The following is a 19,427-nucleotide window of genomic DNA, read 5'->3' as shown; positions in this document are numbered from 1 at the left end:
TGTCGTCTCAGTGGCTGAAAGCACGCTCAGAAATGAGCAGTTCCACAAAGTGTGATTTTTGGAGGTTTTTTCCTTGTGTTTTTTAATCTGCAGAAACTCCAACTACTTGCACAATCTCTGCACTTCCCCTCAAACCTTTATCTCTGCTCCCCAAATGCCATCACCCGTCCCAAACACCAACTACCACCTCACCGCTGCGAGGCAAAAAAAAAAGACCAAGAGACTGCAGCGCTCACCACGCATCCCTTCCCTCAGTCAGCTCACCGTTTTGAACATCTTTTCGGAGCTACCAATTTTCAGAAGATGTTTGTCTTCAAGCCCTCTTTCCTGCTAATGTGCCTGACCCCAGGCAGCGGGGTCAGAGGTTGAGAGGAGCCAGGGACTGACCCAGCAGTAAGACAAACCTTGTTTCCTTGGGAAACCAGGCTAACAGCGTCTGTCGTGTGAACCTCCATCAGAGCTGCCCCCAAACAGCTGGAGCTGCCTTTGGAGTGAGCGTGAGGAGCAGAAATAGCTCCCTAATTAGACAGTTTCCCCATGAGGGACAGCTCTTTCATTTTAATCGAGGTCACTTGATGTCATCTTAAACTTCATTGAAAATTCACTTCCAGAAAAAAAAAAATAAATGCAATGATGATTTAAGGACAGCCTAAAGTTGTTGCACAAGATTTCACCTATAATTAGAATGTTTAAAAGACACAGTTATCTGTCTGTCCCTCTCTTTCTGCCCAGTCAGGTCTTTTAACCCAAACAAAATGGACCCATAACTCACCCCCGCAAGAGACAGGGCCAAAACAGTAACTGCAAATACAAAGTTCTCAACCAACAAGGGAAACGCAGCTACGGGAGGGCAGAGCTTGCTCTCCGCAGTCCCCGCGCAGGTGTCCCCACGGGCCTCCACAACCAACGTCTGCGAGACCCGCGGGCCGCCGAAGCTTGCACACGCTTCTGGAGAACAGGTGATTAAATCTCTTAGCTCAGCCTGATCCTCAGCAGAGGAACGTTTTGGGGTTTTTTTTAATTAAAGGAATTAATATAAGATGAACAGAAAGGCAAAAGCAGAGAACTGTGGTTTTCCAGGCAACTCATCCAACTCAGCTCAATATCTGTGCAAGGCTGACCAGTCACCAACATGTTCTGTTCTGAAACGACGTTAAGACGTCCGTCAGCTCGCTTTGTTCAGTGGCCAATCCACTTATTAAAAAAACAAAACCCAAGTATATAAACCTACACTTAAGGGAGACTCCTCAGAGCAACTGTTTGCAGCACGGCACTGCAGGTACCCAGGTACCCTCCCAACGGAGACCTCCCGAGGTCCCGTCCCCCCCGTCCTGTGACCCCGGAGAGGCTCCCCAGCACACGCCCCCCCGAGCCCCCCCACAGGGCTGCTGGTGGGTCCCAATTGGGTACCCAAGCACGTTGCCATCTCACACTCCTGCCTGGGTCCTTAGCTCCATCATTTTCTAAAAAGTCTGTGGAAATGGAGCCATGCCACCCTCCATGTCCACTCCCAGGGCAGGAGCCTCACACACTGAAAGAGTGTACGAAGATTAAACGTAAAAGGGTTAAATTTGAGCCTCCTGCATTATTTCAAATAATACCTCCGGCAGCTGTCCCACCATCACAGACAGGGAGTTAAAGCATGGTTACAGGGTACACAGGGGGGGTTAGAGCTGATAACCACGAAAGCAGAGAAACCGAGCACTTGGGCAGTGGCTGGCTCACCAAGGGCAATTCTTGAAATACCTTTTTCAGTGGCTTCAAAGCCTTTATTGAAAGTTTCATTTAATGCAACTTTAATAAAATTTTCAAGCCTAGAAAAGGTAAAGCTTGTGCCTGTATTTATAAAATCACAGAATCGTTTTGGTTGGAAAAAGACCTTTAAGATGCATCAAGTTCAACTGCAAACCAAGTCCTCTGACAATGCCAAGTCCACTGGATATAACTTGGGGTCACCACGATGCCTCATTTTGTCAATAAGTAAACAGATATAAATCCTAACTCACTGCCGGCTGCAGAGACCTGCATGTGCACCCAAGCCTTCTCCACAGAGCCCAATATCTGCACATAAAACGCACAGCGTGCTCGTTGAGTATAAAAGGGAAAGCAGGGAGAAACGATCTTCAATCCTCACAAAAGATGTATATTTAAAATATTGACTAAGTTATGCTGTGCACTGTCGTTTATATTTTATTTTGCTTATTTTCTTCCACCTTGAACCCAAAGACGGTTGTCAGGGGGGATGTTCTTGTTCTCATTCCCACGCCGTACATGCACCACCTTGCCGCGGTGCCCCCAGCGAGCCCCCACGAGCTCCTGCCCCGGGCCGGCGGCAGCCGCGGGGTGTCCGTGTGCCGTCTGGCTGATCACTCACTGGCACCGCCGCTCCTCGGGGTTTTGGCGTCCGCCAGGCTCGGTTTAACACCCGGCTGCCTTCGCCAGCCTCTGGGTTTCCTCCTCCCCCCAGCAAAAAATCCCAGCACGTGTTTCTCGTGGCACAGCCCGGCGCTGGGCAGCACTTGGGGTTGGGGGGAGAAGGGTGGCCTTGTCTCACCCTTAAGCAGCGTTTGAATGCACAGGTAAATAAATGAAATACAGGCTGTCTCAATGAGCCAAAACAAACTTTTACAAAACCCAGACTTTCTTATATGAAAAATTTCACCTTTATCTACTTCTTTAAACTACCCATATCTAACCATTAACAGCAGAAATAACAGAAAAAAAGCTTTTTCCATTAAACAACATCTATACTGTAAAGTGAACTGATGGTACGAAGGCTTTGACAGATAATACCGTTAGTGCTCGTACAACAAGCTCTCAACTAGTCCACCGAGACACAGGGCAAGATTTGCTCAGAAACACAAAAATTGCCACTTAATGCCCAACTAACAACATGAGCTTCTCCTCAATTTAATAACAGGCGAGCAGGACGCACCGATCAATTGATTTGCCGGAGGGACCCTGGGAGAGGCAGAGCACCTCCAAAGCACTGCAGAGCAGAGAACTGCCTCCAGGGAAAACAGCACATTTTAGCAAATGCAATTGAATGCTTTTCATCTGTTTTAATTACTCCGTGAAGTGGGATTTAGGCAGAGGGAACAGCACTGCAAGCCGGGAGCAGCCAACCAACACCACAGGCTCCTCATGAACAGGGTGCTCAGCTCCAGGCACCCTGGAGACGGTTCTTGGGAGGTGACAGAAGAGCCCTTGAGATGGCTGGATTTGCCCAATAAACTGAGCTGCTGCGTCAGCTGGGGTGGGAGATTTAAGCGCCCTGGACTGCGGCTTCTTTATCTGAGAAATGGGAGTAAAGCACCTGGGAGAAGGGCTCCTGAAGGACTGGTTGGTGTGTCCTTCTCCGAGGACAGCGCTGTGCAGGCTGCCACATCCCTTTAGTTTGTCACCGGCATCAGAATGGGGATAAAAAAATAAAAGAGATGCCTTTTTGTCCAGAAGCAGCGGGTCACAATTTTGTAAACTCCCAACCCTGCACAGAGATTATATCCAGTTCTCCCACAAACTGTCTGGACAGGCTGAGAAAGTTGGGGGGTTCAGCTGGAGAAGAGAAGGCCTCCCAGGACTGAAAGGGGCTACAGGAAAGGGGGGAGGGACTTGTCATCAGGAGGGGAGGGACAGGATGAGGGAGAACAATTATAAGCTGAAACAGGGGAGATTTAGATCAGATCTAAGGCAGAAATTGCTCCCTGTGAGGGTGGGGAGGCCCTGGCACAGGTTGCCCAGAGAAGCTGTGGCTGCCCCCTCCCTGGAAGGGTTCAAGGCTGGGTTGGACGGGGCTTTGGGCAACCTGGGCTAGTGGAAGGTGGCCCTGCCCAGGGCAGGGGGGTGGCACTGGATGGGCTTTAAGGTCCCTCCCAACCCAAACCCTCCTGTGATTCTATGAATTGGGACTGGAGAGCTGCCCATGACTGCAGCAGATTCCTTCACCAGTCTGTTTTCTTTTAGCTTCCAACACTTTCTTATCCAGATGCCAGTCTCCTTACAAGACAGAATTCCCCACCTTGAACAGAGCCTTGTAATGAGCATCCACTGCAACTGAGGCAACATTGTAAATGAACAGCTCTCCCTTTTCTAGTAGTCACTTATTTCTACAACAATTTTATTTCTCTTCAGTAAAGTTATCTGCTAAAATCTCCAACACCAAGACAACAAAAAATTGTTCATTTTTTCAGCAGTCTGCACACAGGTACTGTAACTGTTTCAGCAGGGTTGGTGGAAGAACGCAATAAACTGGAATGTGAAGGAGGCAGCAGCCAGTGGATTTGCTCAACAGTGACAGAGAGGCTCCATCAGAATTCAGAGGTGTTTCCCCACCCCACAGTTAAAAAAAGAATGAAATAATAACAGTCATGTAGACAAAACTCCTTGTCTTTCAGGGCTGGAATAAATTGGTAATACATTGTGTGTAGAAAAAAAGTGGCTGGGAACCACCAGAAGAGAGGAAAAGCTGTAAACACTAAAGATTACAGTACTGAAATACACTGGATCAGAAATTTGGCTCAAGGTGGCACTTTGCTTCCACTGCCAGACGAAGAGGCAGCCAGCAGCCTCAGAGTCTGCCCACCTGGATTTCAGGTGCCCGCCACATCAGCATCACCCGGACCAGAAGAGCCCCCCCCAGCGCAGGAGGAGGACAGCAAAGCAGCCAAGCACTGACCTCGTCGCTCTCCTCTACGTCCACGTTGCCATTGGCATCATCATCCATCTGCTTGTGGATGTTGCGGACGGCTTCAAAGCTGAGCTGCTCGTCTTCATCGTGGCACAAGGGCTTGTCGATGCGGCAGAATTCTGCTGAGGGAAGAGAACACCAGCATTAGGCAGCCCGTACCAAAAATCACAGAATCACCGAATCATTTAGGTTGGAAAAGCCCCTCGGGATCATCAAGTCCAACCCTCAGCCCAACTCTACAAAGTTCTCCCCTACCCCACATCCCCCCACAGCTCATCCAAACGGCCCTTAAACACACCCAGGGATGGGGACTCCACCCCCTCCCTGGGCAGCCTATTCCACTCTCTGACCACTCTTGCTGGGAAACATTTTTTCCTCATGCCCAGTCTGAACCTCCCCTGTTGCAGTTTAAAGCCGTTCCCTCTTGTTCTGTCACTAATTCCCTGGGAGAAGAGACCAGCACCAACCTCTCTACAATGTCCTTTCAGGGAGCTGTAGAGAGTGATGAGGTCTCCCCTCAGCCTTCTCCTCCTCACACTGAACAGTCCCAGCTCCTTCAATCTCTCCTCACAGGATTTATTCTCCAGGCCCTTCCCCAGCTAGTTGCCCTCCTCTGCCCTCGCTCCAGCCCCTCGAGATCTCTCTCGGATTGAGGTGCCCAAAACTGGACACAACCCTCCAGGTGTGGCCTCACCAGTGCAGAGCACAGGGGGACTATCACCTCCCTGCTTCTGCTGGTCACACTATTTCTAATCCAAGCCAGGATGCCGTTGGCTTTCTTGGCCACCTGGGCACACTGCTGGCTCCTGTTCAGCTGCTTGTCAATGAGAACCCCCAGATCCTTCTCTTCCAGACAGCTCCAGCCACCCCTCCCCAAGCCTGTAGCCATGCAGGGGGCTGTTGTGGCCCAAGTGCAGGACCTGGCACTTGGCCTTGTTGAAGCTCATCCCATTGACATTGGCCACCGATCCAATCTATCCAAGTCTCTAAATACCGCCATTGTGTTTTGTATCTAAGCTGCTTCTGTTTGAAAAGCCCTTGCTGAGCTCTAGAGAAAGCATCCCGGCGCCGTCGCTGACAGCAGGGCTACGGGCGACGGCCAGAGTCCAGCGAAACCCCTAAGAGCGAGGGCTGGGTCACGGCCTCAGCGAGGCTGCTCTTCTCCAGGTCACCTTCTACAGCATCTCCACCCCCCCAGGCCCGCCCTGGTCTCACTGCTGTGCTTTCTGCTGCCTACGTGGTGGCCACCGATGCCCCACGGGCAGGGGAAGGGGAGGACAGCAGCATATTTCACCTCCTATTTCATGAGCTTCATTTCTCACTTGGGGATTGTTAGTGTTGGCACGGCGTCTAGCTAGGACAGTAAGAGGTGTAGGTTTATATAACACGTCAATTAAACGAACTAGCCTTCTTCCTGATTATGAAATGGATTTTTCTGGCTTGTTTTCCACATATTTTTCTATGTTTCAAGACTAACGCTTTTAAATTCTGCTGCATGCCCGAGTCCATGTAAGCACCAAACGTGGCCCATCCATCCCTTCTACGGCACTGCGGCACGGCGACGCCTGACTCGCTGCAGCGCCGAGACAAAAACACAGATGCCAGGCACAAAACACATCCCCCAAAGGTGAGCTCTTTGCATGACACACATTAAAGCCCTTTTGTTTGACAGAGGCTGTATCAGATTCACCGTAAGCAGATAATGATTAAGAATTATCCAGGGGTGACTGCCCTGAGATCACTGGGAAACCAGCCCAATAGCTCCTGGCCCAGTTCCCATTAGAAATGAGAAAGGTCTCATGTTCAAAAAATCAAAGAGAGTTCAGACTGAACTCCAAGGAATTTAAGCAGAACAGTCCAAATTACGTATGAGCTCAAATCAAACTCTAAGATGATCTTCGCAAGATAAGACAAGTTTATTTACAGGAAAAGTAGACGGGTTTTCTCCTGCTGCTGTCACACATGCGCTCGCCTTGCTACCCAGAGATGATCGTCTGTCACATCTCCATACAACTAGCAAGTTCTTGGATTCGCTGTCAATGCAAAAGACTTTTTGAACTTCAAATCCACACAAGATTTAAAAAATTATTTTAGCACATACTACACAATCCCTGTGAGAAAAAAAATTCCTACAGGAAGCCCAAGAGCTTCTTAAACAGAGGTTCTGACAGAATATATGTTACCTGCGACATTTAAGAGTCCATTCAGTCAATTTGCTTGTGAAACTGAGGCTTGCACTACCAGACCTGCTGGCCAATAGCCCTGCTTTGGTCCTGTCCCTGAGGAGGAACAAGCCCACGCACCAGCACCCGCTGGGGGCCGATGGGCTGGAAAACAGCAGCCAGAGACGGGCCTGGGGGGCACCGAGGTGTCCACGAGCAAAGGTGGCCAAGGGCGTCCTGGGCTGCAGCAGGAGATGGCTCAGAGGGTCCCACCCGTGTACTGCAGGGAGCCAAGAGGACAGAGCCAGGCCCTTCCCAGTGGTGCCCAGTGCCAGCAGCAGAGGCTGTGGGCGCACGCTGGAACACGGGAGGGTCCCTCTGAACATCAGGAAACACTTTTCAGTGAGGCTGCCCCAGCCCTGGTGCAGGTGGCCCAGGGAGGTGGTGGAGGCCCCAACCTTGAAGATATTCAACAGCCATCTAGACACGGTCCTGGGCAACCGGCTCCAAGGGGCTCTGCTTGAGCTGGGGGTTGGGACCAGATGGACCCCAGAGATCCCTTCACACCTCAGCCAGCGATTCTGTTAACAGCACCAACCTCCTTATGCCTGTCACTGGTTAAGAGGCACTTGGACAACGCCCTTAATAAACTGCTTTAACTTCTGGTCAGCCCTGGAGTGGCCTGGCGGTTGGACTAGATGATCGCTGTAGGTCCCTTCCAAGTGGAATAGTCTCTTCTGTTCCGAGTGTCAGCACACAACCTTCCACCTGGAGGAAACCGGCCTGACGCCCGCAGATGCCATGCGCATTCCTAGATGTCACAGCGGAAGCCCAGCCCTCAGACCTTCGAGACTGGTTAAAAAAACCCTAAACCAAACAAACAACCCCACCCCAAAACCAACAACAAAACACAAAAAAACCAAACCAAAACACCCCACAAACCTAAGCTAAGCTGCTTACACAAACACCTGGCCACACTTTGGACAGCTGTTCAGGAGCAGGTTTTGCTCCTGCGAGTAGGTTCATGTTAGAGAACCCGCTGGCACTGTGGAATGGAAAAGAGCAGCAAAGGCAGTGAGTGTACACTGACAGAGACAGAAGAGTACAAATACGAGTATTGTTGTTTTGCCACTGACTTACTAGAACTCTAAAGCGTCCACGCGAGACCAGATGATCAAGCCGAGATACCTTGAATGGATGTTTGTGGTTTATGCTGAAGCCAGCTACCAGAGTCCCCGAACTCAGCTCAGCTTCAGCCGTAAGCCTGCTTATTCTTAAATATTGTGAGAACTCAGTAAAAAAACACACTAGAATGCCATGGAAATGTAAGGCTGGTTTCCTACCTTTAACTGTTGCTTTTCTCATGTCCCCACACTAAATACGTGGCTCAGAACCAGCTTTGTTACGTATGTATCCCTAATCAGGAGGCTGAAAAAAACAGCGGGGTTTTCATTTTGAGGAACATCAGCCAAGGATCAGGAGTTTAATTTTAACTGTACTTATCTGCAGCAGAACTTTAAATGTTCTTTAAAGTCATATTCTGCTTAAAACAAAGTCACTTCAAAAACCACTTAGATGGAAGTCAGAGCGTTATTCAAATCAGACCAAGCTCTTCTATTATGCTTGTAAGGGTTATTTTTGGTGTTTATACACACACATATACACAAATGCATTCAAGACCTGAAGCTATAGATTTTGCACTAGCATCTTTCAAACCCCAAATTAATTTTATATGCTAATGCATAACATCATATACTATAAATTGAAAGGGGGTTTTGTGGGATTTTGGTTTGTTTTTCAAGTAAAGCACCCTGCTCAGATTCCCGAGCTGGTGTGTTATGTTCAGGAGATCCTAACGGCCGATCAGCCTTCAGCGCTCCAGGAACCGTGGTGTCCTCGAGGTGCTGGATGAACCATCGCAAGAAAATTTATCTGTACCTTAGGAAACAACCACACTTCATGCATGCACGCTGAAAACTGCCATCATTAAATATCCAAATCCATTCACCTTTGCTAATAACAATAATTAACTATGGATAACTGTCACTGTCACATCCCCACGCACCCCCTGGGACCTGCCACCCCCCGAGGTTGGGAGTCTAGAGCCCTCATCCCCCTCCAGGAAAGAGCAAGAGCCCTCGAAACCACAAACCAAAAAAATCTTAAAAACTAGAATTGCCCTAAAATTCCAGGTCTGGTTTACCCTTTAGAGCTTTTTAAGAAGAACGTACTTCTAAATCTCCAACACTGGGGTCAAAATTGGTAGCCAAGCCCTTAAAACCTCTGCCATAGGCACAGCAGGCAGCTATACTGGCGCAGCCCTCAAGAGTTCCTGGCATGGCTTCAGTGCAAGCACCCTGATCGCGTGCAGAACGGCCCAGAGCAGGTTTTGTTTGTACCCAAAAGTCTCTCTTTTTCAAACCTGATGAGCAAACCGTCCCAATGGGTTCTTCAGCTCCGGCTGCGTGACTCCGTGCCCCAGGACGTGCAGCCTCAGCCCTGCCACTCATTGGTGAGAGCACCATGGCCCTTCAGACACACCTACAGACAAACCCCAATGATCAAGAGGAGGTACCCAAAAGCAGGTTTTTAAAAATGGGCTCTCTGACATGAAAACCCGATGATCCTTCAGAGACAGGTGGAGGCAAACGGACCGACCGCACGATGCGACACTGGGAGAAGACGTGCTGTACAAAACCTACTGCCACAAAACAGCGCCGGCGAGCCATCGGTGTGTACCTCGGGGAATGCGCATCGCGTAGGTAACGCCACCACAGCAGCTCTGGGCCCAGCACTGCCAACAACTATCGATGCTTTAACGCAGGTGCACCCCTCACAGCCCCCCCTCGCCGTGCTCTGCACCCTTGGGATGGATGTAACACCCCCCAGCACCCTGCTCTTCCACCCACCCCCAGAATCCAGCCACTCAGGGCCAGGTTTTCTTTGGTGACGTCTTTCTCAGATGTTGTGACCAACGACAAAACATTTTCATAGAGCACTTCTGCAAGTTGCAAGTATTGCCAGGCCTGGAACTGGCATAATTTGGACTGAATTTGTAAGTTTAGTTTCATTATCTAGAAAGATAATGATGACAATTATTAGGCACAATCTCCTCCTCCTACCTTGTTTAGTTGTGGGAAAAAAAAAAAAAAACAAAACAAAACCAGGAGAAAAACAGTTTATCTTTGAAAAAATAGACCCACTGTGCCTCTCTGCAGCAGGGCGCTCTACGAGGCCACGAGCTGCTTCATCTCCAAATGCAAAGATTCAACCATCTCTCCCAAATTACTTTACATTAACAGCCATATTCCCTCTCTCCAGTCCAAATTATCTCACACACCTACTGCTGTCCATTCATCCTTTACTGGCTTCAGTTGCAAAAAGTAAAATATCATCTAAAACTGAGTAAATCAGATTTTTCAATTTTGCCTATGAGAGCACCACACCTAAAATATTTGTAAGAAATGGAAAAATTCATAAAAGGTCATGAAAGGAGCAATTCCTCCCTCTGCTGACAAGTCACCAAGCCCCAGTTGTTGGACACGGAGCTGCATCCTCACAGCAACTCCCACAACTGAACCAGAGTCTAAACAAGACCCTTCCCCTTAGGTCCAGCTTGGGGCACTAGTGAGTAGGCCCCGTCTAAAATTCTGGTTTTCTGCATTCATTAGCTGGAAGAAGAAAATCAGGGGTGGAACATGCTGCTCCTCCCGATAGAGATAGCAAGATGACTCAGACAATGATGGAGGCTACTTGTGTGTTCCTGAAGAGGCAGGGCTGATGTCCCACTGCTTCACAAACCTCAGAAGTTTATTCTGCACTAACTCATGCTGTCTGTACGGCCAGGAGAGCCCAGCAGCCCTAGAAACCGGGTGTTCACTCACTGGTTTTGGTCCTGCTGTGAAAGCTCTCCCCTCCCTGGCACAGCGGGGCTGTCCTCTCCCCCTCCCGGTGCCCATGGCCAGCTGCCGTAGGAAGCCGGTGGAGATAAGAGTCACCGGACTCATGGAGCCTGCGGTTGGACCTGGGAAAAGATCTGGTACAGCACCACACAGCATCCGAAGCAGCAGCCAGGGACAACGCTGTGGCGGGCAGGGCGTGAGAATTGGCGGCAGGTCAGGAGGCCAGGGCAGCGTTTCCCCCCCCGCCGGCCGGGGGTGCCAGGAAGCCTCCACTCTTCCCTTACACCTTCAGGGGCAGCAGGAGGTGGAAGAGTGACAAACAGCACGGCACAGCACGGCCGCAATATTGTCCAAGCACTTCACAGGGTGCCCAAGCAACCAGGGTGAAGCAATTTTTCATCTGTGTAACTTTTTATTTTAATTGGCAAGGGAGAGGAACTTGGCAGAATTACTTTAAATATTACCAGATGCCCTACCATTGATTTGCACAGATTGGGCTTTCCTCTCCTACCCTGCAAGAGGTTTCTTCATAGTTATTGCAAAATTAGCTCAGGACTTTGGGCTGGGCCTTTTCTGCAATGATTTGTCATGCTCATCTCAATGACAGAGAGCAAGAACACGGGATGGTCATTGTATTTATACTGCCTTTGGACTTGACTTCAGAAGGAAAAATTAAATCAGGCTGAAAGATATCTCCCAAAATATTACGTGATCATCTTGTTCTGAGCCTGTGCTTATTATTATAGCAATGAACGTAGCAACACTCTGGCAAAGTTCAAATTATAGGAAGGAAAGGTCGTGTTTTTATAAAACAAGAGTGGTTTTACTCCTATTAACACTCTCACAGCCATGTAACTCTTGAGCCCCAAACCGTCTCTGTCCAAGTGGTCCGTCCAGCATTCAGGCAAGACACATAATTGAAGTGATCTTGCCCAGATTTCTTGCAACCACCAGGCCAACCCCTGGGTACTTTTAACACAAATGCTACCAGAGAAGCTCCACTGTGAAAGCAGCAGAAAGGGCAATAAAGCAAGAACTGGCATGTGCTGATAAGCAAGTACACAATCAACAGCAATCAAGCTAGTAAATAGCGAGGAATTTGCTGTTTGCATCAAGGCCAGAAAAAGCCTGAATAAGGGCAGAAGTGATTTAATCAGCAGAAGACCCTGCACTGACAACAGAATGGTCACCAGGTTTCGCCAGAGGGCATGGGGCGTCCCCCCACCCCCTCCTTATCTCAAGGGCAAGACAGGCTGCAGCTGTAAAAATGCCCACAACAAAGAAATAAAGATAAGGGCCAGCAACCTTGCCTAAGATTTATGCAAGATTCAGCAAAAAGATCATAGCATAACAACCCTTGTCTCCTAAAGGGAGACAAAATAAGACCAATCCAAAAGCCAGGTGCTCTCTTGGTCGATGAGGGAATGGGGGTTTAAGCACAGCACGTCTTGCCCTCGTGTCCCACACAGTGACACTGTGTCAGGCCAGTCCCACACAACGCCTGGCACCTTCTGTGAGGGAAAGCCTTGAAATCAGTGTGAAATGGGTTTCCTTTAAGTAACATCCTCCTCTTCCAGAGGGCCTAGCATGGATTTTTGCTACAGTAGTTTTTACAGAGACACTTGCTCTCTGGCCCTCAGCCCTGTCCCAGGCTGTTCTTAGGTGACAGACCAGGATTTAAGGGTGCGCCTCCTGGACCCTTAGGAGCTGACACCATCATCTTAACCCGACCCTCCCACCCCACCCCTCTGAGTCATCACGAGCCTTTTGTCTCTCCATCCTGCCGTTTTGTGCCTCCAGTCCTGTTCTTTATCTCCCCACCATCACCTCTTAAGAGCTACAGTCTGTCCTTCCTTTCAGAACAAAAAGCCCCTTTTCCCTGCCATGGGGTGTCCTGATGGCCCTTCTAAGCAGGGCACTATCAGCACATGCCATCTGTACATCCCCTCTCCTGCCATTGTTCGGCACTCACACCCACCCACCCTCACCCCTGGGGCTCTCTCTCCCCCACCAAAGGTATTTTGCAATCCCCTACGCAATCTCCTACAAGGGGGCCCTGCACCCACCCCACTGGGTGCCACCACCCAGGAGATCCCCAACAGACACTGTGGCCTAAGCGTAGACTAGGCTGAGCTGGAAAGCCCTTTGGGTTGGCTTTATCAGTCTTACAAAACGTTTTAGGAGAAATGAGAGTTCCCAGGCCTACCCCTTCTGCTGCGGCTGCCTCGTCAGCCCCAGCCCGCTCCGAGCAGACAAGAGGCAGCGACACAAACCACAATATGGGAAATCCAGCTTAAATATTTTCTGGCCCAGATGGGCACAGGTTGCCCAGAGAGGGTGTGAAGTCTCCACCCATGGAGACACTCAAATTCAACTGGCCCCGGCGCTGGACAAGCAGCTCTGGGTGACTCTGCTTGAGCAGGGTTGGAGAGGACGATCTCCAGAGGCCCCTGCCCACCTCAGTGCCTCTGTAGCATCAAAGTATTTTATTCCAGATCCTTCCTTTCTCATGGGTGATTCTCTCTAATGACAATTCTGTTTGTTTAATTTCAGGTTCTCTCAATTTTCTTCTACAAGGTCCCATTATCTTTAATAATGTTGAAGAGTTGTGTTAATGCCAGCGCAGCCGATTGCCCCCAGTAGCACTGAGCGTTAGAGCAAGAACAGCCATTGGGATAGGATTAGATAGCAGTTTAATTATAAGAACTGTCATTTACATAACTCGCTTTTATAAACACTGGAATGGCAGCCAAAAAAAAATAAGATCTTATATTTAGGGAAGAGGAATTGTTTACATATTTTACTAATGTAAACAAGGACTCAGTTTAACTTCCTTGCTCAGGGCTCCTCCCCTAAAACTCTGGTTTTCAATTTAAAAAAATGTCAAGAACAACTTCATAAATTTTAACAAAGGCACTAAACGGTTTTGTAAGGATTGTATCCAGAGATGACCATTCCCCTGGAGGGGTAGGGAAATCAAAGGGCACCTTGCAAGGCTACAGGGATACCTTGCAAGGCCACAGAGCAGCAGCACGGCGAGCAAGGCAAAAAAGGGCACAGTAATCACAGTTTTCCAGCTCCAAATACCAAATAACAGACCCCGACAAAGTTACGGGAGTATACAACCATTTGCACTGTCATAAAGTACTCAAAGTATTTCTATACTACAATTTTACACTGTGCAGCTGGATATTATTTACTATATAGAGACCTGTCAGCCACTACTCCATGTTTAAGGTGTGATACTTGTCCACAAATACATGTGAAAACTCACACATAAAACATTTTTTTTTTAAAGATGAATTTGTCAAACAGAATTGGGATTTTAACCCATGCCCATTTCCCTATTCCATTTGAACTATTTTCCCTGGCAATAAGAGAATTCCTTCCCTGGGAGGTGCAGAGGCAGGGGATGGCTTGCTCTGGAAGGCAGCAATGTGTGACTCGTCACACCAAGGAGTCACACACAACCCCCTGGCATTGCAAACAGGCACCTCATCCATCTTCCCACCTCCCTCACAGCCTAAAAATTTTCGTAGCGGTTTTTGTAGGTGGAAGATTTCAGCTGAAGGGAGTTTCCTCAGAAGCATTGGGTGAAGCATTCAAGCAAGCTCGACACCACTGAATTATTCACGTCCTCTTGCTGCTGTGTCAGATTATCATCACCTCTGAAAGTGGGGCCTGCAGCAGAGTTACATCGAAATTCACTGAAGCCGTCCAGTTTTCCCCTTCACGCAAAGCTCTGCAAACTGCTTCTGCAGCACAGACCCCGCTTCCTCACCTGAGCACAAGTAACCCAACCCACACTCTTACTGTAAAACCTTCAACTATTAAGTACGTGTTAGCAGGAGTTCAAAGATACACTTTTTCCTTTAATGAAACAGCTTGCATGATGCAAAAAAAACCCCTGTACCTAACTCAAATTAAGCAGTCTAGAAAAAATGCAAATACAGCCAGAGATCAGACCATCTGATCTCTGAAATACTCAAAGTAACAACGCCCTTGGGTGCCTCTGCTGGAAAGTCCAACTAAAAGTGTTCGCAAACCACCTAATAACAGCGTTCAGAGAAACAGGCCGTGCAGAATTCACGGGGCCAAATCAGTCTCCCCTACTCTGAGGGCAGCGATGGGTTCCTGGAAAATCCACGGATCTCTCAGGATCAACTCGACAAAGCTACGGAAGGTAAAACAGCTGCAGGAGGAAGCCCGCGGTGATCCATCGAGGCTCCTGGCACTACAGACACTCGCCACTTCATGCCACCGCCATCAGCTTTCGACAGCTACAGGAAGGAATTCAGCAGCAAAGTGACACTGTTGTACAGCTGCTAGCTCTTACTCAATTAAAAATTCAAAATTTCCTCCACAAATGGGCTGCTCTCCTTGGCACAAGCTCAGCATTTATTTACTACAATTAATTCCCTCAACGCTGATTGCAATTAGCTGCCTGCATCTTCTCCATGCAACAATTTACTGATTTAATATCAGCAAAGCTTCATTCCATTTCTTCCAAACATGCTGAAACCAGCAGCAAAGCCCTTTTTAACCCTTTCCTTCCACCCAATCCCCTCCACCACAACCCTTTGCTGTCCCACCCTTCCTCTTCAAATCTTTTGCTCTTTCCAGCCCATTAGAAAACACACACCACCACCCCCCAACCAAACTTCTTTCCCCCACCTCGCTGGGGTGGGAAGTACACGCCACCAGCCCCATCCCACAGTCCGGGCCTGTACCTGCCCACACCTCCTCCCGCCCATGCCCTCTCACACAGCCCACTCCATTTACAAAAAACCATTATAAACCATCCCATCTCCGGCCCTCACCACCCACGGAGAGTCTGGGTGTGACTCTGCCCTTCCCGTTGCTCTCAAACCTCTCCAGACCAGATCTCAGCATCCTCGGGTACTCTGGCCTCAAAGTGCCAATTGCACGTATTTCCTTCCTGAGAAATTTTTGTTTGCTTTCTTCAGGCCTGAGGATGGCATAATATTTCTGTTGGGCTGTCTAAATAAGATAGCAAAAGTTGTTTTAGTACCACCCTGCAAGGCAAAGTGGTTTTGCCTAGAGACAGCTAAAAAATACCACATCAAGTCCTTCAGCAAGACGAGCAGCACAAGCCAAAATATCCCATGGGCAGGAAAAAGTTCTAATGAGCTTGAATAACTAGAGATTGGGTTACTTCATAATAATAAACTAAGTAATCTAACTGCTTACACGTCCTTCTCTTTTGTGCTGAACAAAATGGAATAATTAAAACTGTACCAAACAGTGAAGGCCATCCAGATTTGACTTTAAGGACGTCCTTCACACAATACAACTGTCCCTTCACAGTTGATGTTCTTTAGAAGCAAGTTCACTGGAGACAGGTGAAGTTTCACTAATTAATTTAAATCTGCTAATATTGTGGGTTATTTGAAAACTGCAACAATTCACCTAACTGCAGACAGACGGATCTGATACCTACTGGCATTGCAAATCCCAACACCAGAAAACACCAGTCACTGGCTAAATCAAAACCTCTCCTTCCTCCACTTTTGTAAACCTCTCAGCTAAGCGGCCTCAGGGGGCTCCTGCAGTACCAGCGTCTGACGTTCATCCAGGTAAGAGCAGCAGCAATTTTTCTTATGCCCCGATTTTGTGATAATTTCCACAAGCAACCGCTATCCATATTCCTGAAGAGGTACCAAGTGCAAGCAATTATTCCCCTGAGAGTGAATCCTCGGAGGAAGGAAAGGATCTGGGGGTTCTCACTGACAAGCAGCTGGACAGGAGCCAGCAGTGTGCCCAGGTGGCCAAGAAAGCCAACGGCATCCTGGCTTGGATTAGAAATAGTGTGACCAGCAGAAGCAGGGAGGTGATAGTCCCCCTGTGCTCTGCACTGGTGAGGCCACACCTGGAGGGTTGTGTCCAGTTTTGGGCACCTCAATCCGAGAGAGATCTCGAGGGGCTGGAGCGAGTGCAGAGGAGGGCAACGAAGCTGGGGAAGGGCCTGGAGAATAAATCCTGTGAGGAGAGATTGAAAGAGCTGGGACTGTTCAGTGTGAGGAGGAGAAGGTGAGGGGAGACCTCATCACTCTCTACAGCTCCCTGAAAGGACGTTGTAGAGAGGTTGGTGCTGGTCTCTTCTCCCAGGGAATTAGTGACAGAACAAGAGGGAACGGCTTTAAACTGCAACAGGGGAGGTTCAGACTGGGCATGAGGAACAAATGTTTCCCAGCAAGAGTGGTCAGAGAGTGGAATAGGCTGCCCAGGGAGGGGGTGGAGTCCCCATCCCTGGGTGTGTTTAAGGGCCGTTTGGATGAGCTGTGGGGGGATGTGGGGTAGGGGAGAACTTTGTAGAGTCGGGCTGAGGGTTGGACTCGATGAGCCCAAGGGGCTTTTCCAACCCGAATGATTCGGTGACTCTGTGAAAGCTCACCTGGCTCCCCAGACTGGCTCCGAGTCGGGAACTGGGAATGGCGGGAGCCCAGCCCAGGCTCGGGCAGGAGCCCTCCCTGGGAAGCATTGCTGCCCATGTATTCACCGGGAATGTCCATCTCAAAGTTGACATCCCTTCAAGCTCTCCCCACTCCACACCCCTTGTGTGACCCAAACACTCCCTGTCCAGTTCCCGCCCCCAGCCAGTAGCAAACCTCTCCTCCTGGAAGGACCCGGTGTGTGGAATGAGCCAGCCCTTAACCTTCCAGCCCAGCATCACCTGGGGCCAGCCCGCTCCCAGCCCCGGCAGTCCTGCTCCCTGCGCTTCACCCTCCGGCCTCACAGAAACAGCTTCTGGGGTCCGCAGCTGGGCAGAGAGCGGGGCGGCCCATCGCCGCATGGAAAGCAGATTTCATTGAGGAAGCGATCAGAGGTTTTCTCTGAGAGCTGCAAATTATGAAAGAATTATACTAAAAAAATTATACTCTGAAAGAAAAATACTACCAGACACAATTCTGGTGGGTTTTTCTCTAGCCTCTGCTTTATGGCATGAATACAAGATGATGGTTTTTCAAAACTGCAAGCATTTTTCTTAATATCACTGGCATTCTCCCCAAGCCTTCATGTACAGAGGGCCTGAAGGCAGTTGCAACGGGGAAGGGTCCCCCCCAAACCCTCCATTTTCCAGCAGCCATAACCAGGAAATTCAGTTAACGCTTTCAGGTAAAAGTGACCTTCTTCACTTTACATTCGCTATAGGTTACGTATTTTCAGATATAACGCGTTTATTAATGCTGAAGTATAAATATTTCTCAGCATGAAAATATTTTAGAATTTCCTCAGATTTCTCAAGAGCAATTCTCCACTAATGCTTTGAAGCGGCCCCTTTTTTGAAGTCACTCCCCAGCCTCACAGCATCAGCCACGCACCCAGAGACCAAACCAAGCTCTTCCCCTGCCCATCGTGCCCCCACCCCCTTCCCTAGACCAGGGAGGCTCCAACCCTTTTCCACGCCAGATCCAACCACCTCCCCATCTCTGGCAGCGCAGATGGAGCCGCACCGGGACCTGGGACCACGACCCACCACATCGGATGCTCTTGGCCGCTGAGCACCAGCTCTCCCCTCCGAAATCACAGTGGGACAGGAACAATGGGGGACAAAGCCCATGGCCAGCTGCTGATGCATCCAAGCACCAGGGATTATTTTAGAAATATAGCCTGAAAGTCTAGAAATCCTTTTTTATTCCCAGCTGAAAACCCTCCGGCGGAGCAGTTCTGTGCTCGTGTCGAGCCGGGCACCGCTCCACACCCGCACACAACCTGCTGTGCCCAGTGCTGTTTAAGGTACACAGAGTATTTTAGTGGTAAATACTCCTTCTGAGATCTCTATCTCTCAAATGCCTTATCAGTGCGCCGTGAACAACAAAGCTTTAAGGGTTTAGGAAACTTGCTTCTTTCCACTGGGGTCAGAGGCAGTGGGACACTCCACACCTTCACCAGCAAAGCCAGGAATGGAGCTGGGTTCTACCAGCTGAAAAACCACCACTGGCTGCGGCAAAATCCAGGGGTTAACCCTTAACATGCACAGCGATTTGTAGCACCTTCCATTCACATGAGGTGATGTTTGGGGGAATGGACTTGGGGGGGTTGGGGGGTGCAAAACTGCCTGTGAGCCAGCAACGTGTGCTGGCAGCCCAGAAAGCCACCCGTGTGCTGGGCTGCACCCAGAGCAGTGTGGGCAGCAGGGCGAGGGGGGGATTCTCCCCCTCTGCTCCGCTCTGGTGAGACCCCCCTGCAGTACTGGGTCCAGCTCTGGGGGCACCAACAGCAGAAGGACACGGACCTGCTCGAGCGGGGCCAGAGGAGGCCACCAAGATGCTCGGGGGGCTGGAGCACTCCCCTGTGAGGACAGGCTGAGAGAGTTGGGGGGTTCAGCTGGAGAAGAAAAGGCTCCAGGGAGACCTTAGAGCGGCCTCCCAGGACTGAAAGGGGCTACAAGAAAGGGGGGAGGGACTCGTCATCAGGGGGGAGGGATAGGATGAGGGGAAATGGTGTTAAACTGACAGAGGGGAGATTTAGATGAGATCTAAGGTAGAAATTGTTCCCTGTGAGGGTGGGGAGGCCCTGGCACAGGTTGCCCAGAGAAGCTGTGGCTGCCCCCTCCCTGGAAGGGTTCAAGGCCAGGATGGACGGGGCTTTGGGCAACCTGGGCTAGTGGAAGGTGGCCCTGCCCGGGGCAGGGGAGTGGGACTGGATGGGCTT

At 49.6% G+C, this 19,427-nt stretch overlaps 1 protein-coding gene across 15 annotated transcripts in view; it reads right to left on the bottom strand.

Moving 5' to 3' along the window:
* The window catches only part of STIM1 (stromal interaction molecule 1), a 107,045-nt gene that overhangs the window by 60,912 nt on the left and 26,706 nt on the right, over positions 1 to 19,427 (bottom strand). For 13 of the 15 annotated variants that reach the window (XR_012627803.1, XR_012627804.1, XR_012627802.1 and 10 more), the window contains one exon: positions 4,676 to 4,809. Coding sequence is in view for 12 of the 15 variants with exons in the window: in XM_074860660.1 (XP_074716761.1) it covers positions 4,676 to 4,809 (134 nt within the window). In the remaining 3 variants the exon portion in view is untranslated. The remainder of the gene's footprint in view (positions 1 to 4,675; positions 4,810 to 19,427) is intronic. The other 2 variants (XM_074860662.1, XM_074860666.1) reach the window with 1 other exon arrangement.

The sequence above is a fragment of the Strix uralensis genome, chromosome 2 (genome assembly GCF_047716275.1).
Source record: "Strix uralensis isolate ZFMK-TIS-50842 chromosome 2, bStrUra1, whole genome shotgun sequence".
Taxonomy (NCBI): Eukaryota; Metazoa; Chordata; class Aves; order Strigiformes; family Strigidae; genus Strix; species Strix uralensis.
Note: the sequence above shows the minus strand (reverse complement) of the source record. Positions and strands in the feature narration are given on the sequence as shown.